The 14,440-nt window shown below is 40.4% G+C and overlaps 1 protein-coding gene across 1 annotated transcript; it reads right to left on the bottom strand.

The window, feature by feature from the left end:
* Positions 1 to 927: 927 nt before the first annotated feature.
* pskh1 (protein serine kinase H1) lies at positions 928 to 11,971 on the bottom strand. The gene is made up of 4 exons (XM_061036283.1): positions 11,599 to 11,971; positions 10,144 to 10,935; positions 8,091 to 9,014; positions 928 to 4,850 (listed from the first exon to the last, which is right to left on the bottom strand). Exons 2-4 carry the CDS (start codon positions 10,210 to 10,212, stop codon positions 4,533 to 4,535), a joined length of 1,311 nt encoding a protein of 436 aa, XP_060892266.1. The 5' UTR covers positions 10,213 to 10,935; positions 11,599 to 11,971; the 3' UTR covers positions 928 to 4,532.
* Positions 11,972 to 14,440: the final 2,469 nt, after the last annotated feature.

Raw genomic sequence — 14,440 nt, 5'->3', positions numbered from 1 at the left:
CCAAATTATAAACCGGCCTTCCTGCAGTCCTGTCTTGTCATCCATCGAAAGTGTTTGGAGCATTATGAGCATTATGAAACCCTAAAATAAGAACAAAGCAAGAGTGATCGAATATTGAATATTCATGATTACATAAATTGGTCTCCTAAGTTCCTAAAACACTTATACTGTCCAAACTTTTTTTTGAAACTTGTTACTGGCATCAAACTCGAAACGGGCATTTCCTTTTCTATAAACAATTACTTTCCTCAGTTTGAACAGTTGATGTTGTCTTTTTGATATTTCAATTAAAAATGTCAACATTTGCAAATGTTCACAGTCTCTTTTATATACACGTTGCAGAAAGTTCCAAACTTTTTGAATCTGGGATTGTAATAAGAAACAAAAATCCATTTATATTTTTTTTAATTTACGACTGTGGCTGACCATATCAAATTATTACGCCTAATTTGAAGGCAGGAATTATTCAACGTTATAGTCAATTGACTGAGGTAGAAGAAAGAATAATTAAAATGTGGTAGAACAAATCCAGGGCTGCACGGTGGCACAGTGGTTAGAGCTGATGCTTCACAGCAAAGAGGTTCCTGGTTCAAGTCCCAGTTTGTCAGCCCTGTTGTTGACTGGCGAACAGTCCAGGGTGTACCCCGCCTCTTACCCAATGACAGCTGAGATCGACTCTGGCGGCCCACAACCCTGAACGGGAAAAGCGGTATAGATGGATTATTTAATATGTAGTTTTCATCAAACAGACGAAACACAATCCAACTACAAAACTAACAGATACCCCACATTGAGAACGAGTCTGATTATGACTCAATCTGTGACTCATTAATGTTCTAGGAACTCCATGTGATCAGTGGCTGCATCACAAACAAAGACAACAATTCTAACCAGACGAAGTGAAGAAAAAGAAAGCAATAGAAGAGATCAAGTTCGAGTGTTTTATTGGCACATACAACTCACTGTTTAAAAAAATAAAAAGTTAAAGGTGGAAGAATCAAAGTGTTATCATTCACTTGAACACAATAACAAAACATGAACAACTGTTTTGGGTAAACAGTGTTGAGTTAGCTACTTCATTTCAAACAACAGCATTGATATAAAATCATACAGATATATAAAAAACACAAACGAGATAGACTTTTACAAATGTGCTAACACTCTCCAACACTGCTAATGAACTGATTTGGTTCTTATTTCAACATGGTACATAATACACAATAACATATGTGGCTGATTTTTGACCTTTGAGTCCACACGGTTACTTTAAGTGTCTTTGAGTTGACCCTCTTAAAACAGGTTCAATGTTCATTTCCTATAGATGCTATGCTCTAATAGCCATCAGTGAACCGACAGCCAGAACTAAGGTCAAGTTATTGTCTACATATTGCAGAGAGTAGGACACCCTACAATTGTAATTCACCAAACATCTTTCTTTTTAGACAACCACAGCTTTTTTCTCTGTGAACGACTCTGTGTCTTTGAATTCTTTCAAAAAGAATGCACCTTTTTGAAGCTTCAGAGTGTGCGTAGGATATTTAAAAGACCTATTTTGAGAGCTGTTTCTGTTAAAAAAGTGAGAATTTGAGCATTCCAATACCAGTTCCCATCTTAACTTCACTTAATGTCTTTCATAAGCAATTTAGTCACAACCAGAGCTGAGACATTCAAACAGGTAACAGCAGTGGGACAAAGGAAAAGAAGCTTTTAAATCTGACTAAGATGAAAGGTATGAAAAGGACAAGAATCAAAGCATCAGCATCAGAGCATCCTGAAAGGAGAAAAGAACAAAAGAAAAAGAAGAAAACAACTGAGGTCAGCAGACATGGCTCGATTAAGTTTCCAGTACATGTTTAAAGTTCACATAGCAACACATTTTTAAGGCCTGAAAGCAGATCACAGCAAAATGCTTCTAAATGCAGCAAGTGATTCACTCTAGAAGTGTTCTGAAGGCACCAACATAACGATGCATAAAGGCTTCAGATAAAGGGACGATTACAATAATTGTAAACAACAGATTACTTTACTGTATAGAAGAAGTGCTATGCCAGATAAAAGGGAAAAAAACAGGCAAAAAAAGGCAAATAGTCACATCATTTGACTTAATGGAGAATCATTCTTCATCAATCTTTTGAGTACGGATATGATAACCAAACACGCTGCTGCATTATTTCTTCATTTGACTTTACTCCATGTGTTTAAATAGCTCAGAAATTAGCTTCACTGTAGTGCACACTTTTACCATTTACACCACACTTCTACAGAAACATGTCTAGTCTGATTTGACGTTATTATCACAATCATATACATTTAAAACCACCTTATGATGAAAGACTGTTTATCCCCTTATTGCAGGTTGTAGGACTGCATTGTACTAGTTATGATTCAGTCAAAAGCAGAGCTAAAAAAAAACAGCTACAATCAGTGGTGTAGACGTGCCGGGTATACGCAGGTATACAGAGTACACTTTTATTTCAGTCTCCATAGGTTATACCCACTTCTAAATCCCCTCTGATTAACACCATTGATTGATTGACAATATTCAGTATGCTGCAATTTTTGTTCCTCGGATGGTAAAGGGATGACCCTCCCTACTCCGTCTCTATTGGCTAGTACGCACTGACTTACTGACTCACTATGCAAGAGGAGTCTTACATGTCACTGTTTACAACATAGGTTGTTTTTACTCTGCTAGAAGGGCTACTTAAAAAAAAACATTGGGGGTAAAAATTAAGAGTATACCCACTTCTTTAGGCACCACTGGCTACAATCCACTGTTCATTCACCATCTATCATTGGACTTCTGACAGAGCTCAACTACTGGAATTCATTGAAATTTAAGTGCATTTACAAACAAAAGGTAAGAAAACAAATCAGAGACTGTGGGCATGGCTGCATCATGTGCTATATTTGAAAACAAATACACCTTTTTAACCAGACAAATAGTATTAATTGCATAATAAAGTGTATAAATGAGTAGCGTCTGCCCCTTACAATAATGAGTCTGTGTGTTTTAGAAGAATACATTTACTTCTACTTCATACGTCTTGTATGTACGTAATATGTTGCTGGTGATTGCACATCTTCGTTTCATTTGCACCAATTATTTAATGATCCATGATCAATGTTTATGAGAGAAGCCATTCCTTAATCAGTAATTCTAAATACTTGTTTGTTTTAAAGCACCGTTCAAATTTTTGAAACTCCTACGCTTGTAAAGACTGTAGTGATTGTGCATGAAAACCTGACGTCACTGAAGTATGACATTCTGTCGTGAGGCTTCCACAAATTACAAATAATACTTGGACCGAACAGCTAAACCTTTGTAAATGTAATCGTTACCTTATTTCAGTGTTATATGCAGGTAATCATTAAGTTTTAAGTGAGCGGTAAAAGATTTGATTATTAACAAATCTAGCATTTGGTATTCCATCACAAACCTTTTAAGATCCTCAAACCAAATGAGTCATTAAGTGAAGAAGAGACTCAAGTAAATATTTAAACAACCAACTTCTAACTAAGAACTTGTTTGTGTGATGCAACCTGTTTCGATTGGGGGATATTGGAAATCTTGAATCTGTAAACACGTTATAAACAAGGCTAACTTTTAGGTTACAGCTAAGAGCTAGTGCAGTGGGTTAATACTGTAAAATTTTGCATGCGAGTTTGCATGCACTGTTGTATGCAGAATGTGTGTTCTGTGTTCTCCTGTAACAGGCCAGGTATTTCATAAGAAAGGGAATGTATTGATCTTAGAAAACCACTGGGGGTAACGCTGTGTGGGCTCATGTCTGATAAAAAAGCATCACAGCAGCTTCACAATTTTTGACAGCTTTAAGCAGCTACATTAACAGAGCAATGGTGGCAAGATTAGATAAGCTTAGAACTGACTTTAAAATATTCTGACCTGCAAGTGTGTGGTTTTGTTGCAGTGTGTTTCAATTACCCACATCGTAAGAGAAGGTCTGTACAACAATAAATTCACAGCAATATTCAATCTGGGAGGAGTGAGGGGAATCACCCTCCCCCTTTTCTTAAAGTATCCTTTTTTAGAACTTCAGTACCCAAAACTCTGTTCAACAGATCCTTGTAGAAGGTCATTATCCAGTGACCATTAGAAGGGAGAATAATAATCATGTCAACAATAATAAATAAATATGAGAGACACAGATTGAAAGAACAAAGGGAAAGGAATAAAATACACCATCCTTTCAGAGAAAAGTGAAGGAATGGATGGAGAGATGGAGATGATGTAACCTCTACAAACTGGTCCTCTTCGGTTCCCATCAGAAGACATACCGCTGTAGGAATCGTTAGATTACATTGTCTTTGTGATCACGTTTGACTTTGCAGCAGTAACTTTCCTGTCAGTCTTTGATTCAGTCAAGTCATTGTCCTCTCTTTCTGCCATTTTCATCTCAAACACTGGCAGGAACTTCAATGGTTGTCTACATTGCAAAAGCTCCGTCGTTGTGCTGTTTTATCATAACGTGCGCTGGCTGCTACAGTGGTTTGCCGTGACAGTCCACGTTTCAGCCGTTGTACTGCTGCTGATAGCGACGGTTCAGCTCGCGCAGCTCCTTCTCTCGCACCCGCCGGGCTTTGTTGGATTTGGTGGAGCGGCTAGAGCGAGTGGATTGGGCCGACTTGGTGCTATGGCAGCGTGAGGACGCCCGCTTCAGGAGGTTCTGAGATATACATCGCTGTAGGTTCTTCATGGAGGAAGAGGCAGCCATGCTGACGATCCAGGGGTGCTTGAGGGCCTGCCCGGCAGTGAGCCGCTCGCTGGGGTCCACTGTTAGTATCCGCTCCACAAAGTCTTTGGCCAGGTTTGACACACTGGGCCACGGCTGAAGAGGGGAGACATGAGTTAATAAACTGTAATGTACTGTAATTAAATAAAAGACTCTTTTCATGTGTAATGATTTTCACACAATGTACCTGGCCATATTGTGATTTCTTTATCATGGGTAATGACTATTTTCATTTAATGTGCAATATAACTTTTTATATTTGTGAAATAGTATGTTTGAATGATTATCATGTGCAGTATTTCTTTTCCACGTTGGGTTGTAATCATGCTCATTGCCTCATAAGCAATATTCCTCTCAGAACTCAATCACCTTCATGTGCAACATCACTTTTCTATATTATCATGTACAGTTATGTTTAACATCATAAAATATCATTAATCTGGTGATGTCCCAGCGATCACTGCCCATCTGTCTACACAGTTTAAAGTGTGTTAGGGTCATTAGGGGCCATGTGGCAGGGTAGGTAGTATTGGCGTTGTATTTCATGATCTTTTGTGTTTCACTTTTTTTGAACTGGAATGTTGAAGCAGCCTGGCACCAGGATTTCCTTTGGGATTAATACACTCCCATTTTATACTGAAACTTGAGTGTCAGACTCTTCTTATATTAGTCTTAGGACACAGCCGTTACACTGGTGATGCTACATTAATTGCTGAAAGGCACTGCGATAATTGCTGGAAAACTATTTGAATGTAATTACAATCATCTGTGATCCTCCTGCTATGGAAAGTCAAAATGTGTAATCTGCCAACACTTTTGCATTACAAAGGTGAAATCAAATGAATAGAAAGTACCAAGTAGGGAGGGACAATACTTCCACGGGGAAATTAGTTTTTTCATTACTGTACATGGCAAAGAGTAAAATACATGACAATTGATTCAAGATTCTCTCAGAAATAAACTTCTACTTTAAATCTCAGCGTATGAGCAAATCTCACTACACTCGTGTACTCTGTACAATGGAAATGGTTGGATTCCCAACCAGGTATGTTTGGTTCATGTCATAAAGCATGCTTATGAAATCAACAAAACATACCTGATTAGGAGGCCACTCTCTCACTTCAGTGAATGAAACACAATTTAAAAAAAAAAACCTTGTCAAATGTCCAACTTGAAGGCATTGTTCTGCATTATGAAGCTCACACAAGTTAGGTAACAATTAACCAACTTAATGAAGTTTAATAATAGTGGCAGATGTTTAAAGTCTGTTTGGCATCAGTAGAGTTTCATCAACAGAGCACAAGAGGGCAGCAGAGTCATGTCAAGCTGGACGGATATTTCTGTGAGCTCTGAAATGAGATGTTGTTCTAGGTGTTTGTTTTATTCATCTATATTTTAATGAGTCTGCATTGCTTTTTGGTAAAGTCAGATTCTATCGTTGGTGTTGGGTAGTGAGTTGAGTGTTGTTCTGTGTGATTTGATTTCTCAGCATTGCTTGAACTCGTACCAAAGGTGATACATGAAATACAAAAAGTCCTTTAAATCAAATATTCTCCATTACTGCCGTCTACTTGTTTTCGTTTCAAACACTAAAAGTGACTCTATTTACAACGAGTCACTTTTAGTGAGTCAAACTCTACCCCCTACTTAGACAGGAATTGGGAATATCAACTCTGTATGACTTTCAACAAACACATACACGGACAGTTGGTACATGATGTCCTGCCTGGCAACCAGCAGTGTTTCTGTCTCCCAGTAGACGACTTACACTGCTCATGAAACAGCAGGTAAATCACCAGGGTTGGCTAAAGATACATGACACAACAGACGATAGTCTCGAACTCGGTCTGTAATGTGACCATTATTTATCACAGTGTAAAGAAACATGTCCCCAAGGAAAGAGTGTTCAAGTCTGCCCCCATCTCATTAAGCCTCAGGCCAGGGCAGAATGCAAGTTCTTGTACCGCATGATTAAATTCACACCTTCATGAAATATACATACACTAATACACACACTATACACTGTCCCACATTAGTGAATAGCTGGTGAACACAGTGAAGCATGTAGCAGCTTAACATCTAGCTATTGCCCTTAGGAGAAATCAAAGAGCAGAATAAAAAGAATGAACTTGGAGGTCCAGATAAAAGACTTGTATGAATGGAAATGATGCAGCACATCATCTGGATGCCTAAATAAGCCTGTTGCCATATCAAATATCAAGGTTATATCATGTCAATGTTGGGATAGCACTTTTTTGGCGGGCTTCTTTTAAACTCAAAAATACATTTTTGTGTATGATGAAAATTGGCAGATTCCACTCAAAAGTTGTCTGCAACAACCAGAATTGTAGGTTCAAAATACTCAAGGGTGAAATTTCAGATTTGGTGTTCCCAGGGCGTTAGTGGAGTTTTTCAAAAGGCTAGTTTGCTGACATTACAGGTAACCAAGGCCCCGTGTCCACCTGGCATTTTTTCCAGGCAGAAAAGCTGCTGGCTGTGCGCTTCAGAGCTCTTTCATGAAGCATCTGTGCGCTGAGAAGACAAGCGCTGCACAACAGTCTGTTGACGACTGCCGATGTGCAACCGACACTGCTCCGTTACTGTTTGCTGCGTTGACTTAGTATTTTATAAAACAGTTAAGACCACAGCATCTCAACTCAACTTCAGAATGGTCGACTCCACTGACAAGCTCGCTAACTTATTCAGAAGAAGAATTTCTGTACATTCCTAATCAAACTGCAGCTCTACTACACTATCTGGAAACCTCAGCTAGAATACGGGCTCCCTGGCAGAGAGTTCAATTATTTAATGTGTCCGATCTGACCTCATCCAACCTTTTAGACACTTGAGAAGTTCAAATCTGAAACCCAAGTAATACGTGACTCAATTGTTCCCCATTAAATATTACAAAATTGCTCAGCTCTTATTTGTGCTGGAGAAGCTGTATGTGGGACAAACATTAACCGAGGGGCCCTTTAGTAAAAGCTCCACGGCATCATAAACATCCCACGCTGTGAAACAAAGGAACAGACTACTAAGCATTCTTCCAGCTAGAGATACAGATAGAGCATAAATTATTGTGCAAACGTACACACGCTTAGGAGGGGTATTGACTTGAGGGGGAGAGAGAGACAAAAAAAATGAGAGACAGTCTGGCAAGATTAAAGGAAAGAGGAGAAGATATTGAAATAGTGGTGAGAGATGAGGAGTGGAAGTCTAGTGACAAAGACTGGTTCTCTGTGAGGTATGTGGTCCAGATATGGGTGCTGGTGTGTGTGTGTGTGTGTGTGTGTGTCTGTGTGTGTTTGAAAAAGTGAGAGAAAGATAACACCTCACCTCTCCAGAGAAGCTGTACTTTCCCTTGAGGATCTGCCGGTAAAGCCTCATGCGGTTGTCGTCCTCAAAGGGCATGGTTCCGCTCAGCAGGATGTACGATATCACTCCCAGCGCCCACATGTCTACAGCATTTGTATAGGGCTTCCTCACCAAAATCTCAGGGGCAATGTACTCTGGCGTGCCACATGTTGTCTTCATCAGACACTCGTCTCCCTTCTTCCTGCTACTTGCCAAACCAAAGTCTGTGATGATGATCTTGGAGTCGGCTCCGGGGTGGTAGTAGAGCAGGTTCTCTGGTTTCAGGTCTCGGTGAGTTATACCCAGAGTGTGCAGATACTTGACGCCGTCGAGCACCATCTGCAGCACCCGCGTGGCGTCCCGCTCTGTGAAGGAGCCCCGCGCAATAATGCGATCGAAGAGCTCTCCGCCCGTGGCCAGCTCCATCACCATGTAGACACGCTCTACTGTCTCAAAGACCTCCATCAGCTGGATGATGTTGGTATGACGGACACGGCGCAGAACGCACAGCTCCGACTCGCACACCTCCCTCCCCTCGCGGTAACGGGTCTCAATCATCTTGATGGCGTACGGCTGACGCGTGCTCTTGTGCTCCACGCGAACTACCCTGCTAAAGCTTCCCCGACCTATCAGAGCTTTGATGTCGTACTTGGCGGTAACCCGGGGGTCGAACTTGGCTCGATATTTCGCCACCTTCTTCCGCTGAGGGTCCGACAGTTCAGACGGGTCCTTCGGGGGCTGGGCAGAAGCAGCGGGAGATGCAGCCTGGGCTTGGGCCTGGTAGGGGGACGTGGTGTCAGCCTTGTGACCTCCCGCTCCACCTGACGCACCCGTCTTGCTCCTCGTGCCATCCCCTCGTATGAAGTGCTTATATATGTCTGTCTGAGGAGGCTGGGGAGGATCGACCTGAAGAATACAGGAACACAGTTCATAACAAATGACAAAAACAGAGAAGAACAAAGGATGAATTATTTGACTGATTCTGGATTTTGGAGGCAAATACTGACATTGATTTTTGGTAGTTTAAGAAATTAACAAAAATCCGCCAACATCAGTTATTGTTCACATACAAACAATATTGCTACAAATAATTAAGTTACGATGCTTTTTTCAATTTTCTTTGTGACAAACATTTACCCTAAACAAACAGTATATTGGCAGTCCACGGAGTTATTTTAACTTATTTGCAGAAACATTTACTTTCCACAGGTGGTGAGATGTATATAGAATAAGCTAATACTGTCTAACTTAATGCCTGAGCAGTTCATTACTCGCATTCAATCTGATTCAAAACCTAAGTTGTATTAAAATTGGGTTAAAAGCGGCGTATATCCAGCACAAACTGTCAACAGGATGCACCCTCTGAAACTAACAGAGTTGTTTTTATCAAATGAAATGTAATTCACAGGACTTTAAGAAATACACAGATCTAAAGTAAAGAGTTGACCCACTGACCAACTTAGAAAAAAAAAGTCAACACGATTTCAATTCTCAATTAATTCTCAACTGTAATTAACCGTTTGAAGCCTTCAGTTGTTTATTTTGGCTTTCGCCGTCGTTTCTCTCTTATTAGGGATCAGATGTAACCGTGTTTAGAACAGAGGGTTGAGCTGCAGAACAAACAAGGGGCATGCAAACACTGAAGTTATCAGCTAATGTAAGCTAGCTTTGATTAATGGGAGCATCCGTCATTCACAGTGACTTCAATAGAAGTTGAGATGCTTATTTTTAAAAAAAGATAAAACTTTTCCAGGTCGCTGTGGTCATTACTTGTCAATCACAGGTAGCCACGCCCTAAAACATACCCTGTTATATTGTTTATGAAAAAACAATATTACAGGGTTGTACTGATTGGCTCAACTTGTCTGACTTAGTCTATTACTTAATATGATGTAAATCAACCCTTATTAAATATCATCAATACAAAACCTGGCAGTACTGTGCATGACAGTATTGGTTTCACTCTGCAGTTACTAACACAGTCGTAACACTATCAGCAGTGGTTACTTTATCAATCTAACATTTTCCTACTAACCTTTTTAACCAGGTCCAACTGGACATCCCCTGGAGGCTCAGGGAGGACCTTACTGTTCCTGCACCCCATCACATCACTTTGGGCCACTGCCCAGCAAGCCACACAGGCCACCAGGAGCCCTGCCTCATCACCTCAACAGTCGATGCAACACACTCGGGGCACCCAACATCCAGGCCGTACCCAGACTCAGACACAGGGTTCATGAATAAAGCTGATAACATCCACCCAAGTCCCAAACAAATGGCATCAGCATTCACAGCTCTAAAAAAACAAGCAATAGGCTGCATCCACTTAGGTCCAGTTCAGAAGTCGAAGAGCTCATGAATACAATTTGGGCATGAACAAAAGGATGTCTCGCTTCGCTTCCATCAGAGGAGAGTACAGCTGGCTGTCTGCTGCTTATGTTATTCCTTTATGGGCCTGTGACTGTGAGTGCGAAACACACAGCCAGGCTGCACAGTCTGCAGGCAGGGGGTACTTCAAGCCCCTGGAAGAGCCTACCAGGGCCCCATCTCAGATGGCAGAATACGTTCAATGGCTGAGAAAAAAATGCATGAGTACAGTTAGAATCGCTGCTTCGAAAAAAGAAAAATCAGGGCAGAAGAGAGAAAGGGGGGGGGGGGTGTCTTTGCTTTCAAAGATGAACACAGTGCGACTCAGGCAGAACTTCCACAGAAAATAAGATCACCAACTGTGCTTCAATCCATTGGGAGAAGCTGCAATGTCAGCAGTCGTCTTGCCACAGATCAAGCAGCTCCCCCAGCGAATCACAGACTGGAGAACAGTGGAGCTCTGAAATGTAGAACACAGGATCAAATGGTCACAAAAACAATTATGATAAATGCTGATATGACAGCAGTAGCTTTCATTTGCGAAGATCACTGAAAGGCAAAAGCAACAAACCGAAGTACTTACTAAATAAAAAAAAAAACTATTTTTGTATCGCTGTTGCGTGATGAGGCCATATTGTGAAACTTCAAGCCAAAACATGATCACAGCTATCCATTGTGTTTGGAAATGGCCAAGAAAACAATGGGCAGCTAGCTTTGCCATTGCAGGAAATAGAAGCACAATCACAGATGGTCATTTAATCCTAATATCAAATGTTGGATATTAGCCCGAAATATTGACAGACAAAAGTTTCCTGTACAAAATGTTTATCAACTTAACTGTACAGTTCAAATGCAGCAGAGAACAAACCAGAAAAATCACTCAAAAACATGCATCATGGTTCTTTACACAAAGAAGGAACTACAAGACTTGAATCACATCAGACATTTAATGAACATCTTTCTTAAAGTTAAGATTATTAAAAAAAAAACACACAGCCAGGCCCTTGCATTATTCATGCAAATATAAAATAGAAAGTTATCATTCGGCAACGCCAACAATATCGATACAAAACTTTCCAAAGTGACGTTGACAACAAAGTGTCAGAGTGACTTTTAATCTCACCTCATGTCTTTTACAAAGTAGCGAAGTGTCTTAGCATGCTAACTAGCCTGCTAACAGCAGGGCAGGACTCCCAACTTTGCCAAATCCAGCCTTCTCACCCCACTCTCACTCAGCTGGGCTCTCCATTTTCACCTCGTATTTTCCCAACTTTAATCCCCTTGACAAACAAGGCAAATCCGCCTCCTTCACGCAGAGTACAATTCTGAGTCAATTTTGAAGTGTCATGGTTTGTCTAGTGGATGAAGAGAGGAAACAAAAACACGCAAAGTTTTCCCGTCAGTGGATTTTAAGTACGGTGTTTTTCGATCAAGACCACCTTCCCACAGTCCGAGTGACGTCAAATGTGACATAAGCAGACACTGCTGATCCGGTTTGTATTTTCAACATTAAAACGTCGTCCAACAAAAATGTTCTTTTTTTTTTTTTTACAGGGCTAGTGCAGGTCTAACTTAGACCGTGGCTTTTATTTAGGCCAAGCAAGTAAATTCCCACCCAAGTTTATCCAAAAAGCTAAGCCATCTATGCCTACTTTCCCCAAGTGTCAATACGATTGGATGTCAAGAAAACCGCAGATAGGCCTACTTCATGCTGTTAATATGTAATATATAGTTTTAGCCTGAGTTGCATATATCATATATCAAACTGTATTGTGGGCTCATGTTTTTTGTATGGGTGGGATATGTATGTATATATGTGTTGTGTTGTGTGTTTGTATGTATGCTGGCTGCTGGAACACCTATATTTCCCTGCTGGGATGAATAAAGTATATCTTATCTTATCTTATGCAGCCCTTGTGTTGTGTGTGTGTCATCTAGCAAGTTATCAAATATGTTACAGCTGGATCTGCAATGGCTGGATTAACGGGGTCAGTTTAACTGTTTAGGAGTGTACAGGATGTTATGGGCCAGCAAAATGTGGCCGTCTTAACTTAAATCCTTTAAAGTGTGTATAAATGTTGCATAGCCTTTTTGTTGAAATAATGTGCAAAAAATTGAAGTCAGGTTGTAGCGTTGCCGACAAAACAATTGGATTTTGGAATGGGAGTGGGTGGAGTGAATGATGCAGTCCCAACCAAGTAAAGTAAAATACCCAACACCAAACAACATTGTAAATTTAGCCTACCTGTTTTATGGTGTGAGGAAAATTGTATAGATATAACCTCTGTTATATGATTATAATTATGACCACCTGGTAACTAATATATATATTTTGGATTTGGATTTGGAAAATCTTTATTGTCCCCGAGGGGCAATTTGGTTTGCAACAGAGGTCCATACAGTCAATACATCCATAAAAAACAGCACAATGACATAAATACATACATACATATAAAACATAACTACCTTGGATATCACCATAATGGGCGTGAGTGAGTTAAGGGACAAAGGACCAACAGTCCATAGTAAAAGTGTACAGGCAACAATACCTACAGCTTATTTAAAAACCCAACAGCTGATGGAACAAACGACCTCAGGTATCTATTTGATTTCGATTTCGATATATATATATCTATATATATAGATATATATATATATGACTCTATGAGTCTCTTATTTTGAAAGCAAGATCCTGTAACTTCCTCTGTTGCTGTATATGTCACTCGCAAACTTGATGAAGCTCAATTTCCACCCAACTTCTTTTGTAGAGACAGGACGATCTCCCTCGGCTTGTTTCGACCCCATTGAGTTATCACCGTCACTTCCTGGATACGGAGAGGAGTCGCACCGACAAAGTGCTGACTTCTCTGTCGGAAAAGTACCAGTAAGTCTAAAAGGTACGTTCCTATAGCCAAAACTTCAATTCACCATATGACTCCAATTTGACCCGCGTATGATACGAAAACGCCCCAAGTCAAAACATCTGATTTTTCAGGATGTTAGATAGGCTACAGATATATTTCCGTTACATTTTTCCTAGACAAATATCAGAGCAAAATTATGATGTGGAAAATGTATTCTATAGGATATTGTAAATTATTTGTTATTCCTTTAGGTGTCTCTCGGGACCCGTGATGGCCTGTGGACTACTGTAAGGACATTATCCATTTCATTCTGTGGAGAAACAGAGGGATCCGATCAGCCAACATACATTCAGCACCAAGCCATGCCAGTAATGCCAGTAATGGCCTACTATGTGCAGGGACATGTAAATTGTGTGTAAAATGTGTAATTGTGTTTCACAATATATGAAATTGGCCATCCATTTGCACCTGCATGTGTTTTCATCTTTAACTTAGGTATATTATTAGCCCAAAATGCACTTCATTTCACTTCCTGCAGCATGCAGCAAAAAGTTGCATGCAGATGTTTTATTCTTTTACTGCGCATTTCCACATGGTGTCACTATACACATGAAAGTGACATTCAAGGCCAGCTCATCCTGTGAGGCTACTTTGTAGTCATTTTATTAGGCTGACAGTTCTGTAACATCCCAACACTCCTGCCTCCACAGTGCTTGTAAAAGTGCCGCGGATGAGTAGCATTCACTTTCAGCCTGCTCATGAACAAGGTAATAAAGAATACATTGCCCTCAATTTCCATATTGATGTGATAGAGTGAACTGAACTGACCATGACTTTTGTATGGCCTGTACAGAACACAGCAGAGTTTTTTTTTTGTTGCATTAAAAGGGGAGAATTAGTTAGAGGAGGACAAATGTTCCAGAAAGAGAGTTGGCGACACAGTAAAATCCATCTTATGATGCCAATAAAAGTTCTTGAATTGGATTGAGGGAGTGGAAACGAGTGGGAGGGTGGGTGGGGTCGACAGAGGAAGACAACGGATGACAGATGGTGGGTACCAGACCAAATAGGGAGGAAGGGGCAAAGAGGAGGGAGGAAGAT

This window comes from Labrus mixtus, chromosome 4 (genome assembly GCF_963584025.1).
Source record: "Labrus mixtus chromosome 4, fLabMix1.1, whole genome shotgun sequence".
Classification (NCBI taxonomy): Eukaryota; Metazoa; Chordata; class Actinopteri; order Labriformes; family Labridae; genus Labrus; species Labrus mixtus.
The sequence above is the reverse complement of the archived record's forward strand: the minus strand, read 5'-3'. Positions and strand labels throughout refer to the sequence as shown.